The following is a 23,782-nucleotide window of genomic DNA, read 5'->3' as shown; positions in this document are numbered from 1 at the left end:
CAGGTCTCCTTTCCTGCTCTGTGCTGCCCTGTCCCTCTGCTGACTGTGCTTTTTCAGTGCACAGGCGTCTTCAGTTTTGCTGTGGTCCAGTTCCTCTAGTTTCACAGTGTATTTCAGGTCTGTCTGCACGGCTTGGGGTGTGCCCAGTGTTCTGCTCTGCCTACAGTCCGCATCCGCCGTGTCGTGCTTTTCTGGTTCCCTGGTGGCCCCGTGACGCCTCAGCACCCCCCGAGCACAGCAGCCGTAGTGTGCATCCTACGCGGCTTCTCCTGGAGTGCTCCGAACGCTGTGACACGTGTGGTCACAGGACGTACACGCTTCAGTCTCACTGCACTTTTGTCAGCTCCGTTCCCACTACCTCAAACTTTAGTCTTGCTGGCATCCTTACAACGTCTCCTTTTCCTGGCACATGGTGCTTCCTGCCCGTCTCTGCGCATCTGGCGGAGGTGGGTGTGTGGAGTGGAACTGCTGGCGTCCGACCGCGGGAAGGTGAATGTATTCTCCCGTGTCCTCCAGGCTGGACCATGGACTGCTTCCAGGAGTGGGGCCTCTACATCCGGCTGGCGGTCCCCAGCATGTTCATGCTGTGCATCGAGTGGTGGACCTTCGAGATCGGAACCTTCCTGGCAGGTCTGTCAGCAGCTCGGTGGAAGCCTGGCTGCAGCCTGGCTGCCCGTCTCCGGAGCTCCCCAGGAAACCCGCGCCTGGCAGCTCCCCGCTCTGCTCCACAGGCTCGTGGCAGATTTCAGCACAGGTGTAAACCCTCGCCCAGCCATGAGTGTATTCAAGCTGGGTGAGGGCTTGGTGCTGCCCTAAGCCTTTCACTTTGTAGAAAGAGCGGTTTGCCAGGGTCATGGGGAGACCTGCCAAGGTCATGAAGCAGGAGAACAAAGCCTGAGCCTGGCAGGGAGGGGCACGCTCAGGGGTAGAGCGCAAGGCGTTCAGCCTGCGCTGAGTCCTGGGTTCAGGCCTCGGTACCTCCTTTTAATTAATCAGTCAGTCAGCCAACCAACAGCCTAATCACCCACCCCTCAAAAGTTAAAAACAAAACAACAAACCCGAGTCTAGGCCTCTGGCCTCTGGCCACCTTCTGTCTCAGATGATGTTCTCTGGCTTTGTGCCAAGTTTCCAGGACATCTGCAAACACAGGGGCTGCCCGGGCTGTCCGAGCCTTGCTCTGCTTCTGTCAGACCTGTGGTAGTTTTGGTCACAGGCGTACCCTTTAGCCGCCCACTGCCAGTGACGGGCTGGAGGAAGCAGGAGGCAGGATGGTAGCGCTTGACGTGGGCGTTCCTGTGGGCGCGTGAATGCTTTCATCGTCCCATCAGCTGTCAGGGCTCCCCGCCCTTGGTCCTCCCCCCTGACTGTGACCCTGGCTCCCTGTGGGGCGCCCTGCACCTCTAGGGGCCTGTTTTCTACTTCAAGCCCTGTGCTTTGTCCCTGGGGAGCAGGGGCTGGAACGAGCCTGTGTCCCATCTTAGCTGCCTCAGTTCTTGGAAGCTCCCTGGGACTGGACGTCTGAGCTTCTCAGCAGAGAATCCTGCCACAGGGCTGGTGCTTCCGAGGGCAGTGTTGGCCTCTCTTAAATTAAGACCTGCTCTGGTTTCCTAAGGAAAACATTTGCTTTCGCCCACTTTTTGAAGTGTGTTGTGTGTCTGTGCCCACATCCCAGGACTGGTGAGCGTGACAGAGCTCGGGGCCCAGGCGGTCATTTATGAACTGGCTTCTGCAGCCTACATGGTAAGGGGGTGCTGCGCTGGCCGCGGGAGAGGGGGGCCGACAGCGCAAGGGGGCACGGCGAGGGGGGGGGGCGTGGGTTTGGGGGCTACTTCCCAGCTGTGACGCTGGGCGCGTTTCTTAACCCTTCTGGGCTTCAGTTTCCTCAAACACAAAATGGGAAAAACTGAGATCTACTCTGCAGGTGAAGACTGGTTGCGAGAAAGCGAAACGCCTGGCACGTTTGCTGGAGATACTGAGCTTCTTGCACACGTAGACGGGGCGCTGGGGACAGTGGAGGCTGAGGGGGGACAGCCCCTGCATCCTGGGGCTCGTGGTCGGGTGGGGAGACAGATGAACGAGAGTGTTATAAACGCATAAAATACGCACCCTAAAGGAAGCTGAGTGTCAGAGATGCACGGAAGCACAGACAGACGGACACCTTTTCAGGTGGCAGGCAGGACTGGTCTTGGTCTTGGGTGGGGACATGGAGGGAGGGCGCCGCCTGGCCGAGAGGTCCCCGCGCGGCCCCAGCAGGGGCTCCGTCAGGGAAGGAGCACCTGGGGGCTCAGGCCTGAAGCCAGCTCCTGGGGAGGGGGTGCATGAGGACGGGAGCTTTGGGCGGAAGCTGGCTGAGAGGACGAGTAGGGAGGGCGGGACGGAGGCTGCTGGCAGCGGCCAGGGGAGCAGGCAGAGGCTGCAGGTGCAGGAGGGGGAGTGGCGACCTCGCCGTGTCATGGGCGGGACTCAAGGGGCATCGCAGGGTTGGGTGCGGAGGGCAACTGCATGGGGGCCGTGCTGTTTGAATATCCGACCCTGTACAAGTCTGCCTTTTGCTTGTGTCTTGTTTTTCAAAGCTAGATGCCATGTGGGCAGTGGGATGGTGGGCCGTTTTTATTTGTTTATACATAGTTTTTACTCTTAAAAGTGAAAAAAAATTTGGGGGGAACAGATGTGGTCACCTCGGAATAGAAAGGAAGAGGGTCTTGAGGCAGGCCCGGCAGGCAGCAATCGGGAGAGGAGGGGATCCCGCCAGGAGCCGGGCCAGGCAGGCGGGGGAGGAGGGGGACCCGCAGGACGGCTGGCGGCGGGTGGGAAGCGTCCTGTGGCTTTGGGGTCTTTGGAGCCCTTGTGGAGGGATGAACACAAACCAGATTTGAGTGCATCGGCCTTGAAGGTCGTGAAGGAGCAAAGGCAGCCAGATGGACAGTTCTGCGCGGAGGTCTGGTGTCGAGGGGGGAGACGTCCCATCAGAGCAGATTCAGTTTAGCGTCTGCTCGTAAACGCTGCCACGCAGGCTTGTTTGCAGGCGTGCAATGACCGCTCTCTGCAGTCCTCTCAGATCTTCAGGGCTTCTGTTTTTCCACCTGTTCCGTCACAGGCTTCCTTTTTTTAAAAATAAATTTATTTTTAATTGTGGTTAAATACACACGACATCCAATTTACCATCTTAGCCAGTTTTAACTGCACAGTTCAGTGGCGTCCAGTACATTGACATTGGTGTAAATCAATTCCAGAATTTTCTCCTCCTGCGAAACACCACTGGACACCAAGTCCCGTCCCTCCTGCCCTCAGCCTCTGACAGCTGCCTTGCTGCTCCATTTCCTGCCCAGGCTTCTATTGTTATAGACAGCGAAGCAACACCCTTCATTATTTTTAGGGGGAAAACAAGCCTGAGTGGGAGGTCCAGTGGGTAGTGGGGTGTGGCCCTGCTGCCCGTGACCCTCCCGGGGAACCCCCGTCCTGCTCGTCACCACCATGCTGCCGGGGCTGCTCTGGGATGACGGAGAGCCAGCCTTCTCCTGTCTCTGCTTGGACTTCGGCTTCCTGGGGTCCTCTCCAGAATCTGGTCCACCCGCTCACTCTCAGTGTTGTCAATGGATTTCTCTTCTGTCAAGCGTCTTTACTGACACTTTAGTGGCATTCTGGGAAGGAAGAGGGTTAAAGCATGTGAGCCGGCCCTCCAATTTGGGCTGAAAGGCGACACGTACGTATACTTGGGGTCTGCAAGTCTCGTAAATTTTTTTTAAATTGAAGTACAGTCAGTTACAGTGTGTCAATTTCTGGTGCACAGCATCACGTCCCAGTCACACATACACATATGTATATTCGTTTTCTTCTTCTTTTTCATTAAAGTTACTACACGATGTTGACTATAGTTCCTTGTGCTACACAGAAGAAATTTTATCTATTTTTATATACAGTGGTTAACCTTTGCAAATCTCAAACTTCCAAATTTATCCCTTCCCCATCCCCTTTCCCCAGTAACCATAAGATTGTTTACAGTGTCTGCGCGTCTGTTTGTTTTGTAGATGAGTTCATTAGTGTCTTCTTTTTTCTTTTTCTTTTTTTTTTAGATTCCACATATAAGTGATATCATATGGTATTTTTCTCTGTCTGGCTTGCTTTACTTAGAATGACCACCTCTGGGTCCATCCATGTTGCTGCAAATGGCATTTTTTTGTGGCTGAGTAGTGTTCCACTGCATATAGATACCACGTCATCTTTATCCAGTCATCTGCCGATGGACATTTAGGCTGTTTCCATGTCTTGGCTGTTGTAAACAGTGCTGCTATGAACACTGGGGTGCAGGTGTCTTTTCAATCGGAGTTCCCTCTGGCTGTGTGCCCGGGAATGGGGTTGCTGGATCAAGTCTTGCAAATTTTCATGTACTTAGCTCCAATGTTTTTCAAGTTCTTAATCTTCACAATTTTTACTATATATATGTATTTTTTTAATCAACTTAGTCTGGTTCTGAAACAGCAACACATTAGAAGGCTCTCATGAGGACACTGCTTCTAGCAGGAATGCGAACTTAAAACTGCTGTGGAGTTATTAAAAGCAGGCGTGAGAGCTAAAGCCAGTTTTCTATGTAACTCGTGTTAGAGTTCTGCCCTCGGGGGCTGTTTGGGTGTTACTAAAGGGTGACAACAGGGAGTCAAGAGGGTGATCCTGCAGGCTGAATAATGGTCTGCTTACAGCTTCAGATTTCCATAATCCATAATTAATTAAAATAAAGTTTCGGCATCTGAAGGGACATAATTCAGTTTGCTGGGTAACTGGACGTACAGAAGGTTGGACACACAGTGGGTCACACAACGGGAGTGAGATTTCATCAGATTTTATGGCGTTCCCACACACACTGTGCCAGGCTTTGTTTTAAGTGCTTTTTCACATGGTTCACTTCATTGTTACAAATCATTTATATATTTACATTTGTAATACGTTAACCCTTATCCTGCAGTGAGGCTGAGCCGAGTCTTGGCAGCACGTGTTTGGCTGCTCAGATGCAGCGTTGTTGAGAAGCTCTGCTCCGACGCCCCTGGTGCCGGCAGGGATCAGGGCAGCCGCTACACATCTGTGACTGTGAAGAACTCGGCTGAGCCGTGAGTTCACGGTCACGCGTCTGGGATGTGATGGAACCAGCTCGAGAACCTGGATCGCTGGTTCCATCTCAGGTTTCTGTGTAGTTAGACCCGAGCACACAGATGTTCTAATTTTCACACCCTCTGACTTCTCATGATCTGTGACCATTCATTCCTAGGTGCCCCTTGGCCTTGGCACGGCTGCCAGTGTGCGCGTGGGCAACGCCCTGGGGGCCGGGGAGGCTAAGCAGGCGCGGCGGGCCTGCGTCACCGCCCTCCTGTGTGCAGGTGAGTGTGCGGTCCTGCGGCCTGCCTCCTTACTGGGTCCCATCTGACCGGTCAGTGTTTCTAGGAAGTGGTTCCCCTACACACATGCAGCAGAAATCTTTGTTCTTTATGCCATCTCTCATTGACTCAGCTAAATAAAGCTTCTAAGTATGGCCTTGTTATCAGGTACCAACTCAACACTGTTCCGCTTGGCACCACGGACATCATTTCAGAGGCAGCGTTACCACACGCAGGCTCGTTTTCTGACCAGAGCCCGTGTGCCCAGTCCTTGGGGTTCCTGGGCAGCTGCCCCTCTGGAATCTGAGCCTTAGGGGTTCTGATGGTGCTGGCACCTTATTGAGCATCTTTTCCGAGTCTCCCTTAGAAAACGAGTTGGCATCACCTGACCTCAGCAGCTCTTTGCACAGACAGTAGGAAGAAACTCTCCAAAGTGACCGTTTCTTACACCGTCGGCACAGACCGCACGGGAAGCCCGCGCGCGGACTGGCCTCCCCCCCCAGAGCGTGTCACCCCAGCCGTCTCTTCTGTGTTCCAGGGGCCTGTGCGCTTGTCGTGGGCGCGCTGCTCGCTGCCCTGAAGGACGTGGCTGCCTGCGTGTTTACCAGCGACAGGTAAGTGCTGCCTCCTAGAAGAACGTGGCTCGTTTCACGCTTCCTTCACCGCGCTTTTCTGAGAGGTGAGCAGCCTGTGGTGCGGCCAGCAGCGAAGGCCACAGCGCTGCACCTGAACGAGTCTGAGTGCAGGAAGCCCATGGGAACCCCTCCCCTCCTCCGAGACCCAGGTCGCAGGCACGGAAGGTGTGACCCGGGGCCCGAGGTGGGGCGGGCGGGCGGGCGCCAGGCAGGAGCAGGCAGAACGATCCCTGATGGGGCAAAGGGTTAGGGGGGTCTTGTGCTCCCAGCAGCCAGAACACACACCCCCTCGCGACGCATGGGGCAGCTGGTGGGCTTCTCACAAGGGCCCCGCCTTGACAGCAGGGGAAAGCTGGCCCTAGAATGAAGCTTGCTCTGGCCCCACCTGACCAAGCTTAAAAGCAGATCTTGAAAGATCAAACTGTTTCCAAGAAACTTAACAGTATCACAGGTCAAGAATATTTAGGATAATACACGCATATGAGGTATCCAGCAAAGTAAAATTCACAGTATCTGCACCTAGTTAAAAATTAGCAGGCATGCAGCGGAGTGAAAACTTAAAATCCACAGAAACATCAGTCAGTTGACACCGACCCAGAGACGAAACACACGGTGGAGTTAGTACACAGGGCTTTGCATTTTCAAGACGGTAAGGGAAACGTGAGGAGGCTGAGGTCAGACAGCGAGGATTGTCCGAGACGAAACTGCGGGGTGAGGTGACAGCAGGGTAGACCCCGGAGGGAAGGGGGGTGAGCCTGGAGACAGTTCACTCAGCCACAGAGAGCCCTAAGTGAAGCTCAGCGAGAAAGGGCCTGCAGCAACAGCAGCGTCGGTGAGCCGCGATGAGCCCAGGGAGGACGTGAGTGGAGGCCCCAGAGCGGGGCGAGCAGAGGGGACGGGGGCCATCCTGGGAGAGACACTGGCAAAAAATCTCCAAGTCTGATAAAATTTTAGGATGAAAGGGGTTGAAAAGGCTACGTGATACAATCACCCATCTTCCACGGGGGTTCCTCCGGAACACGCCGGCCAGCCTGCCCGGCTCGCCCTCTCGCGGCCTCAGAGACGGGAAGCGTGCCGCCTCCCGCGGCGGCCTTCGTCCTCGGGACGCCGCGCCTCGAGCTGCGGCCTGCCTGCGAGCGCGCCGGCGCCGGGGCTCGTGCTCGTGGGGGTCCAGGCCCGTTGCCGAGTCACAGCCTGCAGGCATCTGAAGGTGACTCCCGGGCTCTGTGGGTCTCCCTTCTCCATGGTAACCAGCCCGTGGGCTGTGCTTCTGAGTCCCCGCTGTCTTGAACTCCCGCGAGCCCGAGGGCCGCGCTGGGCCTGTCCTACCTGCCGGACTCCTGGTGGCTGCACCGCACCAGGCCGGTCGAGCTTCCCTCACGCGGCTGTCTTCAGATCCTGCGTCTGTGCCCAGTTATCTTCATTTTCCTAGTTTTTGACCCACCTCGCGTTTCTGGTCCCTGATTCTGTCAGTGACGGTGGTTCCTACCCTTTTCGACTTCCGGCATCTGAATACGTGACGGAGGCTTTTCTCTCTCTGTCTCCTCCTCTTTTGCTTAAAACTCTGGCATCTTCACCACAGTCTTCTCCTCTCTCCCCAAGTCCTACCAGTAAGCACCCTGGGTGAACTGCGCCCAGGCACCCACTGTCCCAGCCCCTCCCCCCAGCAAGCGTCGCTGCCGCCTCAGGCAGCCTCTCCCTGGTCCCGCTCTCGGCTCGGTCGTTCACACGGCTGTTCCGTCTCCAGGCCTCAGCCAGCCCAACGCTCGTGCTTCCAGCACGCTCCTCCCCACGGCGACTTAAGAGGGTTCTGCGGCGTCTCCAGCCTGCGGGCTCTGGGCTCACGCTCTCCGTCCGTCACGACGGCCCTGCCTTCCCTCCTCTCCTTGCGTAACAGGGGTGCCGCGGCTCGTGGTTTCAGGAGCGCCCCTCCTTGGTGGCGGAACCCCCCTGGAGGAACCCTGGTGTGCACTGTGTGCCAACCGCTGATCGCTTTCAGAAAAGTTACGGGAGAGGGCACGTCGGTTCCACTAGAAACTTCTGGCCACTGACTGCAGGCAGACCCTCGGCACTGCCCACCTCGGTTTTCTCTGGCCACCTCACTGCCCATCGCTGCAGCCGCAGCGTACCTTCTCCGCTCTCCTCACGCCGCCGGCCCCACCCCAGCACCCTCCGCCAGCGACCCTGCCTTCCTGCTCGCGTTCATCCTGCCTGGGGCTTGCTGAGCTTCTGAGACCCGTGTCTTCCATCAGACCCGGGCAGTTCCGGCCGTTCTTCCCTGTGCTCGTTCTGCCTCCCCCTCGCCACACCTCTGGCTCTCCCGCTAGGTGTGTGCTGGTGAACTCGGTGGCGTCCCTTCATTTTCTTTGCTCCTCAGTCTGAATCAGCTCAGCTGCCTTCCCCTCGAGCTCACGGATCCTTCCTCCCGCCAGTTCAGACCTGCTGTTGAGGCCCTCCAGTGGATCTCTCTCTATTCTTTAGACCTTTCAACTCATAGTTTTTATTTAGTTCTCTTTTTAAAAAGTTTCTCTTTGTTGACTGACAGTATCTACTGGTGAGGCATCCTTCTCACACTTCCTTTAGCTCCTCGGACGTGGTTTCCCTCGACGCTCTGAGCAGGTTCTGAACAGATGACTTGAAGCCCTGCCTCGTGAGCCTGCAGCCCGGGCTCCCGCGGGGACAGTTCTCCTCTGCTGCCTGTTCGCCATGTGTACGGGCCGATCTTTCTTGTTGAAAGGTGGGCTTTTTTTGTTTACAATGAGGCAGTTGTGGGAACTGCGTGCCGCTGCCCTGGCTTTCGCTGCTGTCTGGTGGCTTCTGTGAGTGGGCCCGTGAAGCCTGTGTTCCTGGCTGGGCGTGGCCCCTGAAGTCCCCGTGGCACCAGCTCGGTGGTCAGCTGACGACTGGACAGGGTCCCCCTGCGTCTGCATCGCACACACGTCCGCCTTCACTGTGGTCTCTCGACACGCGTCAGGGCTCCCTTCCAGCGCACAGCCAGGTGGTCCTCCCCTTGGCCTCCACCGCACCTCCTGCTTGTGCAGAGCCACGGGTCCAGAGGGGAGCGCCCACAGGCTGTGTGAGCTGGTGGTGCCTGCCAGCCTCCGCTCCAGGGGCAGAGGGAGGACGACGTCCCTTGGGGGGCACCGCCGTCAGTCCCGTGTTCTGCGTCCACGCTGGATCCACAGTGCGGGCCTCAGTCACCCCCGCCTCGGCGGAGTCACTCTCCAGAGCCCCAGGGCCCCCGCAGCCACACCCGCCCTCACGTCAGGCAGAGCTCAGGGATCCACAAGGAGGCAGATGGTCCCTGTGAGCACTGGCCTCCCACCCCGTGTCTGGGGGAGCTCTGAGGACGCTCTGCTCACAGGACGATGGCCTTACACAGCCCGAAACCTGCTGCTTTCCTCCCCGAACCTGCGGAACACACAGCGGCAGGCCCGCCCACGGCCCTTTAACCCGCACTCTGAGTAGCGGAGCTGCAGCCAGCCAGCTGTCACTGCACCCGCGCCGCCAGTGGCGAAGGCAGCGCTGGGGCTGCGGCGTCGGTGGGCAGCGGGCTGCCGGCTGCGGGTCTGGGTCGCTGACGGCTTTCTCCCCCCCCAGAGGCATCGTTTCCCTGGTGAGCCGCGTGATGCCTATTTTTGGTCCCTTCCATCTGTTCGACGCCCTCGCGGTGAGTATTCCGAGTGATTTTGCTCTGTCTGCTACAGCCAGCAAACCCTGCATTGTGTTTCTAGTTTTGAATTCAATGCCCGTAATTTCATTTTTGAAAAGAGGGAGCTTAAAGCTCTTGCTTAAAGCCGCCTGAGCCATTTGAGGGTCAGACGGGTGACGTGAGAGTGCAGCACCTCATGGCGGAAGCCCTCGGCCCGGCCGCCCGGCCTCCTCCCCTCCTCTGGGGCCTGGGTGCCCCACGTGGCTTCCAGCCACGAAGTGAAGTGGTCTCCGCTTGGCTCCTCCAGGGCAGGGCACCCCCTCCCCCCCCGGCTCGCTCTGGCCGCTAGGAAGCCCCTGCCCGGCTGGTCTGCAGGTTTACAGGCACTGGGAGGCCCTGCTGCTGTTCCCTGGCACCATCCCCTGGCGTTTGCTCCTGGTGTCATCACTGCATGCTCACAACACGATTTCTGGGTCCATCTGCCTTCTTGCTTTTCTCCCCAAGGGACTTCGGTGTCACAGCCATGCTGAAGATGTGGCCCCTGTGGCTGGACACCGGCTGTGGCGAGACTGGAGGAGAGCAAGGCCGTCACCACCTGGTGCTGGGCGTGACTGGTTTTTAGCCGTGATACTGGACTAGTTTCGCTGAGATTCCCGTCAGTGAAACCGCTACATTTTTTAAACATATGCTTTGATAAAATATTTTAAAACAGAGACTTACACGCCGTTACCCTGCGGGTGTCTGACGAATCCCGCTGTGGGTGCTGCGGGGCACCTCCAGAGGCAGGCGCTTCCCGCTACCTCCCTGTGAGGGACGGCGTGCTCACCGGCTCTCTCCCCTCAGGGCACCTCTGGCGGAGTGCTGAGGGGCACGGGCCATCAGAAGATGGGCGCCTGCCTGAACGCCGTTGGCTATTACCTTCTCGGTTTTCCGCTGGGAGTCTCTCTGATGTTTGCTGCTCAGCAAGGGATCGTAGGTACGTGTCTGCCTTCTCGGTGACGCACCTCTGACCTCACTCGTCACCTGACGGTAAACTCGAGACACAAAGCGTCCATCTGGAAGATGGCCCCTGTGGGGAGGAAAAATGATCTTCCCCCTCAGTGGTTACTTTGTACACAGAATGTACAAAGTGTGTCTTTGTTACGTTACTACTGCACAGTAAGTTGTACACAGAAACCCTGGAAACGTAGTCTTGAAGAAAAGACACGTGGTCCCGCCCTCAGGGTGGGACCGACAGTAAGCGGTTTCACAGTTGCTGCGTCTGGGCTGGGTCCTCCCAGAGGGAAGGCCTGGGCGCCATGCGCACCTGTGGCAGGTTGGAGAGAACCGGCTCAGAATAGCTCTGCGAGGCCATGATGCCTGAGCTCAGACCCAAAACGGGACCAGGATTACACAGATGAAGGGAACAGTGTTTGTTGGAAGACTGCTCTTTCTCTGTCGAATGGTCTTGGGGTCCTCGTGGGAAATCAGCCGGCCCCCGCGGTGCGGGGCTCCTGCCGGACTCCAGGCTGCCGCGCTGGTCCGTGCGCCTGGCCCATGCCGGGGCCTCGCTGCTCGCCGCGCAGTAAGCTCTGAAACCAGAATGTGCTTTACTGTCCTCCAGGGTCGTTCTCTTTCCATTTTGTTTTGGCTGCTGAGGACCAAATATGGGGATCAGCTTCTCCACTTCTGCGAAGCAGGCCGCTGGGCCTTAGACGCTTCGGGGAGAGCGCTGCCAGGGCACCAGAGTCAGGCCCTCCAGCCCACGAGCACAGGGCCTTTCCGTTCCTTTCGGGCTTTGATTTCTTACACCAGTGTTTTGGAGGTTTCTGTGTGCAAGTCTTTCACTTTGTTGGTTAAATTTATTCCTAAACATTCTATTCTTTTGGGTGCTATTGTAAATGGAATTATTTTCTTGATTTCCTTCTCAGATTGCTCATGACCGGCGCGTTGAGCACAGCTGGGTTCTGTGGGCTCTCGTGAGCCTGCTGAGCTCACTGCTTAGCCCCAGTGCCCCATGTGTGCGGCTTCTCGGGGCTTTCTACACGCAGGGTCGTGTCGCGTGTAAGCAGAAATAGACCCACTCCGTCCTTCCCAACTTTGATGTCTTTTCTTTTCCTTGCCTTACTGCTCTGTAATGGAGTCTTAACATTTTGTATGTAATCTCCTCCAGCACTTTTATTTTTAGTTAAAACATAAGGTAAAGCTACACTTCATAGGATGTGAGAGACTCTTCACGAAGAGCTGTATCAGAGCTACGTCACGTCACTTAAGTTTGTGATGATGTCCGTGGACGTTCACTCCACTTTACTCACGGAGCAGCTGGATCCTGAAGGGGCGAGGGGACAGTGAAGTGACGAGACAAGATGTGAACCCAGCGCCACCCCGGTCAGCGCGGCGCACGCTGTCTCTCCCTGAGGTTTCCGGGCCCTCGCTCACCCCACAGACCATCGCTGAGCACCCGTGTGGCCGGCCCCGTGCGGTGCTGGCCTCTGGGGACTGTCTCTGCGCGCTCGCCCAGCAGGCGCTTGGTTTTCTCTGCTCCTCGTTCTCTGGCACGTCCCACCTGCTGCTCTGGGGAGGGGCCGTCCCCGAGGCGCAGAGCGATGCTCTTGCAACGCCCCCCTCTGGAGGCTCAGGGCGGCCTCTCCTCGGTGCCCGAGCTCTCCCTGCCCCCGCTGCTCACGGCTGCCTTGCCAGCGTCCCGGGTTCCCGGCCCTTTCTGGCTCAGTCCCCCGGGCTCGAGAACTCTGCCCTGCTGAGGCTGCCAGTCTCACCAGCTGTCTCTGCGACGTCCTTCCTGTGAGAGAAAGGGAGGCTCACCCCCCCATGCCGGGGAGGAGGCGGGGGAGCCTGCAGGGGCCGCGGCCTTCGTCTTGGCGTTTCTCGCCGCCGGCCGACCCTGCACGGGCTTGCCGAGTACTCACCTCTCTCAGGAAGGGCTCCCGCTCGGCGCCCGCTTCCCTGCAGGGGTGTGGGGCGGGGTGCTTGAGGCTGACTGTTTTCCAGACGCCTCATTTCCTCCTCAGGCAAATTCTTCCCTTCTGGGTTTGGCCTAAAGACAGCGCCAGGAGCTCTCTGTCGGCAGAGAATAAACGCACTGTTGCCAAAAGATGCGGGCGCCGGCTCCAAAGGCCACCTGTCAGCTGGTCTGCGGCCCGGACGCCACCTGTGTTTCACACGTGGCTGCACCTCGGACATGCCTGGCGTTTATGTTCAGTGTCTGGTGAACGTTCTGGAAATGTCAGTCTCTGCTCAGTCACGTCCTCACCCCTCTCCTTGTGGGGTTTCTGCGCGTTTCCTGTCGGACCCCCCTCAGACGTCTCACCTTCCTGTGGCCATTCTGGACGAGGCCTTCCTCTCCGTCACACACCCTGGGCGGCGCAGTGTGTGCAGGGGCCGTGAACCCCATGCGTGACCGCTGAGTCCTGCACAATTAGGAACTCCTCCTACGTGAGGCGTTCTCGGTCGACTCTCGTGGGTCCTCCAGACGTACAGCCACAGCCTCTCCAGACGGCTTTAGGTCCTGCTTAGCAGATGCGATGCCGTGGATTTCCCCCTCCTGCCTCCAGCGGTGGGACCAGCTGTGGTATCAGCGCAAAGGCTTCTTTTTTTTTTTTTAGGACTTTAGAGATGATGCTTCTGATGTTTCTGTACTAAACAGGTGGGATTCTGGTGCTGACATACATACACAATGTAAACACACATAAATTTGTGCGTGTTTTTTAAAATCAAGTTCAGCAAGTGTCCATGCAGTCTGCTTTACTGCATGTTTCCAACAAGGACGGCTGGACGTCCTGTCAAACGGACATGTCAAGTGTGAACAGGGGCCACTCTGCTCCTTCCTTCCTGGGGTTCACGCCTTTCCTCGTTCTCGCCTTGCTGTTCTGAAGGCACTTCTGCAACAGGATTTTAACATGTTTTTCTATATATTCCTCTAGTACTTTTATTTTTAATTAAAAAAACTTTTTAGTGCCTTTGGAGGTGACCCGATAAACGTTCTCCTTACATCTCCTGACGTTAATATGTTTACTCACAGTGAACAGTCCTGATTATGATGTGCTGTTCTTTTGTTGAGCTGGTGGATTCTGGCTTTTTAAATTTTAAACTGAAGTACAGTCAGTTACACTGTGTCAGTTTCTGGTGTACAGCACCATGTCCTAGTCATGCACATACATACATACATTCATTTTCGTTATCTTTCTCATTAAAGGTTATTACGAGACATTGAACATAGTTCCCTGTGCCATACAGAAGAAACTTTAAAAAAAGATCTTTTTATATATAGTGGCTAGTATTTGTAAATCTCAAACTCCCAAATTTATCCTTTCCCACCCCTTACCCCGGTAACCATAAGATTGTTTACTATGTCTGAGAGCCTGCTTCTGTTTTGTAGATGAGTTCATAGTGCCTTTTTTTTTTTTTTAAGATTCCACATATGAGTGGTTTCATATGGTATTTTTCTCTCTCAGGCTTCACTTAGAATGACCACCTCTGGGTCCATCCATGTTGCTGCAAACGGCATTACTTTATCATTCTCTATGGCTGAGTAGTGTTCCACTGCATACAGACACCGCATCTGCTTTACCCAGTCCTCTGCCAGTGGACGTGTAGGCTGCTTCCGTGTCTTGGCTGCCGTAAGCGGTGCCGCCGTGAACATCGGGGTGCAGGTGTCTTTCTGAGTCAGAGTCCTCTGGATGTGTGCCCAGGAGTGGGGCTGCTGGATTTTATGGTAACTCTATTTTTAGTTTTTTAAGGAATCTCCATACTGCTTTCCATAGTGGCTGCACCAATTTACATTCCCACCAACAGTGTAGGAATAATCCGTTTTGGAAAGGCTTGGTGGAATTCTGTGAAACGGTCACGTCTGGCGTTTTGGGGGAGTTTACTGTTAATGCTCACGTAGGCTTGCTTTTGGCGGGGGGTCAGCTTTGGCAAGTGATACACATTTGCAGAAATGTGTCCCCTTCATCAGGGTTCTACAGACTCTGCACAGAACTGTGCAGGACGGCCCGTCACGTGTGCTGGGGGAGCCGCTGTGTGTGTTCTGCGTGCCGACCACGTCTGCACCTTCGTGGGTTTCCTCAGTAACCATGAACTTCACTTTCTTTAGGAGAAAACAGTCTGACTAGAGGGCTGACCGAGTGTTGCAGTGCGTATTCAAGGGGCTCCTTTTGGTCTGTGGCCACAGGACATTTTCACCGCGTGCAAAATCGATCGGGATGTGTCCCCATTGCCCTGTGAAGTGCTAATCCCGTGACTGTCCCGGGGGCCTTCTCCCGTCCACACGGATGGTGGTGCCTAGGGATGTCGTCACTCGGTGGCTTACTGAGTAACTGTCTTCACTGTCGCCTGTCTTTTGAACAAGGACCAGGACAGACTGGGAGCCTGTGGGCTCTTTGATGAACGTCAGGCTGGAGTTTGTTGTTCTCTGTTTGGGACACAGAACCGCCACATATTTCTTACTGTCTCTTCTCTACCAAATGCCATCCTGGACACCAGGGCGAACCCGTTCAACCAGACAGCAAGGGGCTGCTGGGTCTCACGGTTCAGCTTTCCTGGAAAAAGGCAAAGAACATGAACCCCTCTCCTCTGTTGGACTCTAAGCTCCTTCAAAATAAGAGCACGTCCGATTTCCCTCTGTCCATAAAGGTGCTTCTTGCTGTGGCAGCCACAGGTGCTCAGATTTGTTAAGTAACACTTTCAAGCTATTTCAGTTAGAGGTTAATTGTGTGGAGGTTCTGTGAAATGCATGAAAGTATAAAGGAGAAACTTAAAATTGCTTCTGGTTCACACCTCACGCGTAGGAGCTGAGGCGCTTCAGTGCATTTTATTCCAGTATTTCCTGTTACACACGAGCGCGGGGCTGCACTGAGTGTGTAACTGCCCCCACCCCACGGTAAAGGCGCGGCTTTAGGAACTGCGACAGCTCCTCATGCCGTCTGTCTACCGCCCCCCTGCCTACACCACGCGGCGACAGCATCCTGGGATTGACGGCTGACGACACCCCCGCGTCTCTCCTGGGGCTGGATTCCTAGCATGGAGCCCTCGGTCACGGGCACAAACTGCCAGTCCCTCTGCTTCTCGGCTCCAGGTTTTTCCAGTTAAACTGCCAGGAGCCGTGGGAGGACCAGCCCCCGCGCTCCCCGCCAGTGCGGGGCCCGGAGCGTCCTGGAGGGCGGAGGCTCTGTCCCATTTCACACCACTTTCCACCCCAGCGTCAGCGGCTTGCGTTCTGCTGCAATTACTGGCGGGACACTGCATGTCCCCTCTGTGGCATGCGCACGGTTTAACAAGTTTCTTCTCATGAGCAGACAGGCACTGTTTATGTTTTTGACGGGGCCTGTGTTTCCCAGTGAACGTTCCACGTAGCAGGCGGGTAGTTTTCCGAGAGGGTGTTGAGAGCTGCCAGGTCTCGGTGCATCCGCGCGTGCACCGGCGGCAGCCTCCCCGGGTTCCCGCCGGGCTCGGGGCTTCGGGGCCTGCCCTCCCCTCCGCCCGGGCCCCCCGCAGCTGCCCCAGCGAGAGCGCCTGAGCCTCTTCTTGATGCTCGGCTCCAGGTCCTTGTGCAGGGCTCTGCCCGACGCCCTGCAGGGCACGTGCCACCCCAAGAACCTCTGTGTCTCCTTGCAGACTTGCCATCTCCTCCCATGGACTGGAAGCCCCGCGAGGGCACCGGCCTCATCGGCCTGCTCAGCTCTGTTTCTGGCACTTTATGCCCGAACAGAGTCCGTAAGCAAAACGGCTAAGCCAGCAGGCAAAGCAGCCAGCAGCCCTGGGGGCGGTGCTGTTGTCCACTGACAGAACGACTGCCGTGGGGAGCTCAGCGGGAAGCTTGGGTCTAATCCTGGTCCACAGGGACCTGAAATGTCAGGGAAGCGACTTTAACCGCATGGAACGGAAGTGAAGAAAGTCTCACCAGGGATGTTCACGTTGCGCCCACAGGTCTCTGGTCCGGACTGTTGGTCTGCGTCTTCTTTCAAGCCCTTTTGTACCTGCTGTGGATCTGGAGGATAAACTGGAACAGCGTCGCAGAGCAGGTAACAGACAGTGTGTCCTTTCAGAGACGTGGCCCTCTTGGTCTGCGGCAGGTGAGGACTCTCTTGGGGTCAAAATGGTACAAAACCCACTGGCCGGGCGACTCCCTCTGAGTCACAGAACGCATCTGCTGTGAGGGCTGGGCCAGAAGCAAACCCTCCCTCAGCACCTTTTCCTGGTAACACAGGCTGAGCTTAGTGTCTGCTCAGCGGGGCTCAACCAGGGAAAAACCAGCTTTGAAGATGTTTTTCTGATTTGCTGTCTAGGCACCTTTAAAAAAGAGTCGTTTGGTCCCTGCTCTGCTAAAAGCAAACTGCTGAGTCCCTGTGGTCAGTGGCAGGTCCTGGGGGCAGAGCCACACCCTGCGGGTAGCGGGCTGGGCTCCTGACCCTCCGGGCGTCTCTGGGTGAGCCTGGGCCCTGTTACTGCGTCGGAGTCTGAGGAGGGGGCGGGCGGCTGGCTTAGGGGAGTGTTCTGATGAGGACGCCTGGGGTCTGACCAGCCTCGACGCGTCTTGTCCCTGTGGACTTTCCTCGTGGTGACGTGGCCTGTCCTTCCCGTCTTCGGTTTGCCCTGCGGAGGGAACACAGTGTGCGGGACATCCCGTTGCACCATCAGCCACCCGTCAGGTGACGGGACCTTGGACTTTATTCCTTCTCTCCGTGCTCAGGGACGCAGAGGGCCCAGTGCAGAAAATATGTTGTCTGCAACTATGGGAACAAGCAGCTTTTAACGTTGTTATTGTGCTCTGGGGAGAAGAACAGTGGTTTTTAGATCATGTTCTAATGTTTTTGGCATTTTCAGGACCAAGGAGCACTGCCCCGTGGGGAACCCTTCAGTAGTAGTTAAGTGACACTTTGACATCAGAGCACCGGCCTCCCCTGACTCACACTGAGCTCACTGCTGGACACTTGTTTGCAGGCGCAGGTTCGAGCCGGGTTGAAGACGATTAAAGAGGCTGCCCCATCTGCCCCGACAGGTAACCGAGGCCATTCTGGACGTTATTTCTGCCCCACAAGCCTGAGCGGCCTCGCTCATGGCTCCTGCTCTCGCGCTCAGTAGCACTTGTCTGCGCTTGTAACTGCGAGACCGCATCTGGGCTCCCCGAGGAAGTGCTGTTCAGGTGACTTCACGTGTAACAACCGATGACAGTCACTGTTTACAAGGTGATCTTGTATCACCTTCAGGGACGTCCCTTTTCTCAGACTAGCCCCTCAGTAAATACCCTGCTGTTCCCTGTGAACAGGTCCACGCGTCCTAGAAAAAGAGGAGTCCGCTGTGGTGATTCTCTCTGACGTCGTCCGACCAGAGACACAGGCCACGCAGCTGGCGGCGGTGGAAGACCGCGGCCAGGACGCGGCGGGCACCATCGGGGAGGTCTTGTCGGGGAGGCAGCTGGTCGTCTATCGCGGGATGGCTGTGGCTTCGGCTGTTGCTGTTTTAGCAGCAGGAGTTGTAGTGAGAGTTCTCAGTCACCGCCGCTGACGCTGATCGCCGCCGGCCCACGAGCCAGAAGTGACGACTGTGCCCGGCGTGAGCACGGGACGCGGCCGTGCCCCCGGACAGTGGTGTCGCTCTCGGCGGGGGGGAAGGGGGGCGCAGACGTTCTGTTCGTTATTCCGAGAACCCGCGCTCTCACTGAAGAGCAAGGAACGAGTTACAATTTGAAGTGAGCTTTTCAAACATTAAATCTGTCGTGGTTTTCAAGTCTGCAAATCTGGCTTTCCCTGCTGGAGGTGTTCTCATTCCGTCTTACGTTTAGTCTCTTTCTTCTTCCGGGGAGCAGGGCACCGTCCGTGCCATGCCCCGCTGGTCCCGCCGGTGCCTGTCTGGTCCCGTGTTCAGTCTCGTCGGCGTGTGTGAGTGAAGTGCTGGTCCAGTCGTCCCGGTAGCGCCGGGTACACGTCATAAAATACACACCTTAACACGCGTGCTGACCGAGGGGAAACTGGCTCTGTGTCCTCTCCTGCCGCTCAGCTCCTCCTAGCAGAGGCGCTGAGAGATTCTGACCATCCAAACAGGAACCACCCCCCCCCCCAATTCCCAGCACGACGTCCACCAGGTGAGCTGGCGTGGAGGTCCCAGGCCCCCCAGGAGCAGCGTCCCTGCGGCTGCCCCCCTCCCTCCCTGTGACCGAGCGGGTGACAGGAGAGCGGCTGGAAGGGCCCGGATGCCGCAGGCAGCGCACCGAGCGGGCGGGCTGCTACAGAGAAGACGCTGCAGAGTTCTGAGGAGGAGTCGCGTCACATGCAGCTAACCATTTCAAGTGTGTAATTCAGTGGCATTTAGTACAGCTGTGACTCTCCAGCGTTTAAAACAAATTACACGGTCGTAGTGGGTGTCCCACCGCGGCTCTCATTCGCGTTTCTAGTGCACAGGACTAATGACATCCATCGTCCTCCCTGGGGTTCCTGGGCATCTCAGCATCTTTTCGGAGGAAAGCGCCCTCCTTGCCTCTCTGCCGAGGGCTTGTGCTCCGGACACGAGGCGCTTGCCAGAGGTGCGGGTTGCAGGCGCTCCCCCCAGTCCACCGCCTGTCTCTGCTTCCTCCAGTGTCCTCTGTTGGTGATGCTCCATTTATCTACTGTGTTTGCTGTCAAACCTAAAAGTCCACTGCCAGTTAGTCAGAAAAAACATCTAAGTACTGTTGGAATAGTAAGATATTATGGAAGAAATTTAAAACTATAATAAACAGGAGACTGTTTCGAGTGTGACATGTAAGAAGCTTGGAAGTCACACCCGTCTCCAGGAGTCTGTGACTTATTTCTATTCTGACACCAAACGTGCGGGGTTTCTGTACCAACAAGCAGTTCTCCGAGTCTGCCGACACCAACAGGAAGCCTGCAGGTTCCATGAAGTTCTGAGGCCACGTGGAGTTGGCATCAGACCCCACAGGTAAAGGGCTCAGTCCCACGAGACTGCCCCCCAAGGCCACCCCTGCATCTCAGCGACTGGCTGTAAACGGGGTTCTTGTGGCCCCTCCTTGGATTTGCGAATTTGCCAGAACAGCTCAGGGGATGGAGGAAGACGCTGTGCAAGACACTGGTTTGTGGGGAAGGAGACAAGTCAGGAGCAGCACACGGGGGTGCACGGGCACTCGGAGCCCCCCTCTGGGGGCCCCCCGCCCTGTACCTCGATGTGCTCAGTCCAGAAGTTCTACACATCCTGTTGTTTATGGGTTTGGATGGAGGCGCCTTACGTAGGTGCGACTGATTAGATCACCGGCCACTCGCGATCAGGCACATCCCAGCCCTCTTCCTCTGTGGGGGGTGGGGAGGTGGGGCTGGAAGGTCCGACCCTCTGGGCACACGTTGGTCTTCCTGCTGCCCAACTGCCACTCTGAAGCTTTCCAGGAGCCACCAGGAGCCACCTTCCTAGTAGACATGGGTAATGGCTGAAAGGGGCTGTGCATGATTAACCAGGGTGCCCCCCTCCCCGTCTCTCAGGAACCTCCATGGGATTTGGAAGTTCTTGTACCAGGAACCGTGGGCGTGGATATCACATCACAGGGCACCGAGTCTCCGCCTCTCCGGTTAGATTGACCAGAGGACGGGGGTCACAGGACGGCTGCTCCCCACACTGCAGAGACGGACGAGCAGACACGTCCATGGAGCAGAGGCGGCCTGGCCGGCACCAGGACGGGAACGTCACACTGCCCTGACACACCACCACAGCTCAGCAGGAACAAGCTCGAGAGCTAATGGCGTCAAGGGGGTCGTCAGGTGGGCCCCGCTCCATGAATTTCATCCCAACAGCCCCATCGCTTCTCAGGGTGCAGACGGGAGGAGATCTTCTCCATCAAACCATGAAAGGACATGCAGGAAGCTTAAGCACTCACTGCTAAGGAAAGAAGCGAGTGTACATGTTCCAGCTCTGTGATGTTCTCCAGAACGTTGTGGGGACAGAGGTCAGGGGCCCGGGGTGGGGGCAGACGAGCACGTGGAGTGAAGAGTGTTTGTAGGGCGGTGAAGCTACTCTGTCCAGTACCATTCTGGTGGATACGTGATCTTACACATCTGCCAAAGCCCACAGAACCAGACAACAAGAAGGGAACTCCAGGCAGGGAACTCACAGGCTCAGTCAGTAACGACGTATCAGTACTCATTCATCGGCTGTAACAAGTGTGTTCCTCTCACAGGCCATCGCCACTAGGGGGTGCTGCCAGCGGGGATGCGAGGACAGCCTCCGTGGGCGCTCTGCACCGTCTGCGAGACTCTCCTCTGAGCCTAAAACTGATCTACAGGTCTTTTAAAAATGGGCAAAGGATCTGTACTGCCATTCCTCCAGAGATGAGATACAGACAATAAACACATGAAAAGACGCCCAACATCTCAGCCATCAGACAAACACAAAGCAGACCCCGAGGCGGGACCGCTCCACGTGCCCCAGGGGCTGCGAGACAGAACACAGCCGGCCAGCCTGGCGTGCGTGGGGGGAGCTGGCCCTCATGCACTCCCGGCAGGGAAGGAAAATGCTGCAGCCGCCATGGGAAACAGTGAGACAGCTACAGCGGTACTGCTGCTGGTGTACACCCAAGGGAATTTAGAGCACGTCCACACAGACGCTTCCACGTGAATGTGCCTAGCAGCATTATTCAAAATTGCCAGAAACTGTTCAAAGAAAATTTAATATTAAAAATGTCCAGTTTTCAATACAAAATTACTATGTATGCAAAGAATCAAGAACGTATGGCCTTTAGTAGGAAGAAAAGATTAATAGAAACTATCCCTGAATGTGCCAGACAAGGGACAAAGGAAACCAAGAGCATGGCGTCCCAGCAAGCAGAGTATCGGCAAAGAAACAGAACGTACAGGAGCAAAGAGAGATCCGGGGGCGTCTAACACGGCGGCTGAAGTGCAGCCGTCACCACGGGGCCCTGCCGCGGGCTGAGCGGGCGGGAGCGGGCGGGAGCGTGCGCCGGCGAGCTCCGAGGGGGACGGTTCCCATACCAGTGATCTGACAGCAACTGGGTGTTCACAGCTCAGTTCAGTTCTGGCACTGAGTCAGCACCAGATCCCACAAGTTAAATAACGTCTCTAAAAAGACTGTACTCCTGATGCCAGGAAGCCAGGAAGCACGTTAAAAGATACCCAACATCATTAGCCATCGAGGAAATGCAAATTAAAACCACACTGAGATGCCACCGCACTCCTGTTACGATGGCTATAATCAGAAAGTAAACATCTTTCATATAAGTGTTGGCGAGGATGTGGAGAAATCTGCACTCTTGTGCATGGCTGGTGAGGATGTAAAATGGCACAGCTGCTGTAAAAAAGTCTGGAGTTCCTCAAAAAGGTAAACACAAAAATACCGTATTATCCAGCTGTAAATCAAAACTACAATGAAGTATCTCCTGACACCAGTCAGAATGGCCAACATTAAAAAGTCTACAAGTGACAAATGCTGGAGAGGGACTGGAGAAAAAGGAACGCTCCTGCGCTGCTGGTGGGAATGTGAACTGGCGCAGCCACTGTGGAGAACGGTATGGAGGTTCCTTAAAGAACTAAAAACAGACTTACTATGCGATCCAGCAATCCCGCTCGTGGGCCTATCCTGGAGAAGGCGAGTTTCCCCAAGTGCTAAACGCACACGAAGGAGCGCCACTCGGCTCTGAGGGAAGGGGCCTCCGACACGTGCTGCAGTGCGGGCACGTCTGCAGAGCATTACGCGGAGTGAAACAGCCAGATATAGAAGGACACGCTGCAGGATTCCACTTCCACGAGGTCCCTAGAGCAGGAAGCTTCACAGCGACAGCAGAGCAGAAGGCACCGGGGGCTGTGGGAGGAGGCGTGGGGAGCTGTCACTCAGTGAGCGCGGGGTTTTTGTTTGGGATGGTGAGAAAGGTCTGGAGATGGATGGCGGTGATAGCTGGACGACATTCTGAATGTACTTAACGCCACTGAAGTCTACACTTAAAAACGACTAACGTGGCTTCTTATGCTCTGTATACTGTAGCACAACAAAAAAGATGAAAGGCAGAAAAATTAATGCCAATGTACATACTGCTGTTTTTGGAAAAAGGAACAGAACAAATGGAGGAGAAAAGTACTCAAACACGCTGCAGCACGAAGTGCGACCACAGGTGCCCGGCACAGACAGGTCAGTCCCCAGGTGCAGCCAGAGGACAGCGGTGTTCTCTGATGGGTGACTTCTCGACCTTTAGGAAGGAGGGGCAAATCACCTACAAAGGAAACAGTCGGGGCGGCTCTGGGCTCTCCACATGGCTGCATTAGTTTCTAGCAGACAGCACAGCAACGCCTGTGAAGTTCGGAGGCAGGAAAACCAAGCCGGGGCCACCCGTCCCTCGGATGCTGAATGAAGCCGCATATAAATGTCCTCGACATGCAGCAACCCAGCACCCCTAGTTTTTTTTTTTTTTTATGTGTGCAAAAGAACTCATTGTGATTGAGAACATGAATCAAAACCATTCAAGAACTGGGCTCGCTGGTAGGCGGGCCAGCCATGCAGGAACGAGGGAACAAGGCTCACAAGCAACTGAACTGTGATCGCAGAGCAGACCTCAGCGTCACTGAGCCCTGACAATGGGAAGCAACGCTTTCTGAAAGCCAGGAGGTAGGGGAAGGGGAAGCGGGATAAAGTGTGAAGCCCCTAATCTCCTACGTCTTCACATCAACAAATCCTGTGTGAGGCTGAGACCTGCGGTGCAAACAAGCTTCGACTGCTTGTTTTTAAAGTAACTTTGTTTTTCAATAATTGGTATTTTAATTAAAACCCGCCTCTTCTTATGAAACCTCACGTGAAATTCAGGAATCCAGTTTCACCCTAGTCCTCCTCGCCCACTGGGTTCAAGGGTGAACCGAACGCCCCCCCCCCCACGCACTTACCGCCCACCCTCCCGCGCGCGCAGGAGCCGCGCCCGCCGTCACGGCCGCCGGCGTCGGCAGTCAGCACAGCTGCCTCTCCGGGGGCGTCTGGGATTTTCTCCCTTTGCTTTGCACGGCTGTGTATTACTTACGTTTTAAAGAATAGATCTGTGTCGTTTTTACCGACCACCACCAAAGTTATTTCCTTATAAAGAACTGCCCTCCATGCCCCAGGAGAATGTGTTTAAGGCCGTGAAGTATTCAGGAACTTTTCGAGGCAGCATTTCT

At 55.9% G+C, this 23,782-nt stretch overlaps 1 protein-coding gene across 1 annotated transcript in view; it reads left to right on the top strand.

Annotated features, from left to right (window-relative positions):
- Positions 1 to 18,372, top strand: part of LOC105100601 (multidrug and toxin extrusion protein 2) — a 35,709-nt gene extending 17,337 nt beyond the window's left edge. Inside the window, exons 9-17 of the mRNA XM_031469464.2 lie at positions 517 to 630; positions 1,673 to 1,740; positions 5,261 to 5,369; positions 5,905 to 5,980; positions 9,602 to 9,671; positions 10,497 to 10,629; positions 16,578 to 16,672; positions 17,592 to 17,649; positions 17,917 to 18,372. Coding sequence (XP_031325324.2) covers positions 517 to 630; positions 1,673 to 1,740; positions 5,261 to 5,369; positions 5,905 to 5,980; positions 9,602 to 9,671; positions 10,497 to 10,629; positions 16,578 to 16,672; positions 17,592 to 17,649; positions 17,917 to 18,155 — 962 coding nt within the window. The 3' untranslated portion in view covers positions 18,156 to 18,372. The remainder of the gene's footprint in view (positions 1 to 516; positions 631 to 1,672; positions 1,741 to 5,260; positions 5,370 to 5,904; positions 5,981 to 9,601; positions 9,672 to 10,496; positions 10,630 to 16,577; positions 16,673 to 17,591; positions 17,650 to 17,916) is intronic.
- Positions 18,373 to 23,782: the final 5,410 nt, after the last annotated feature.

The sequence above is a fragment of the Camelus dromedarius genome, chromosome 16, assembly GCF_036321535.1.
Source record: "Camelus dromedarius isolate mCamDro1 chromosome 16, mCamDro1.pat, whole genome shotgun sequence".
NCBI lineage: Eukaryota > Metazoa > Chordata > Mammalia > Artiodactyla > Camelidae > Camelus > Camelus dromedarius.
Note: the sequence above shows the minus strand (reverse complement) of the source record. Positions and strands in the feature narration are given on the sequence as shown.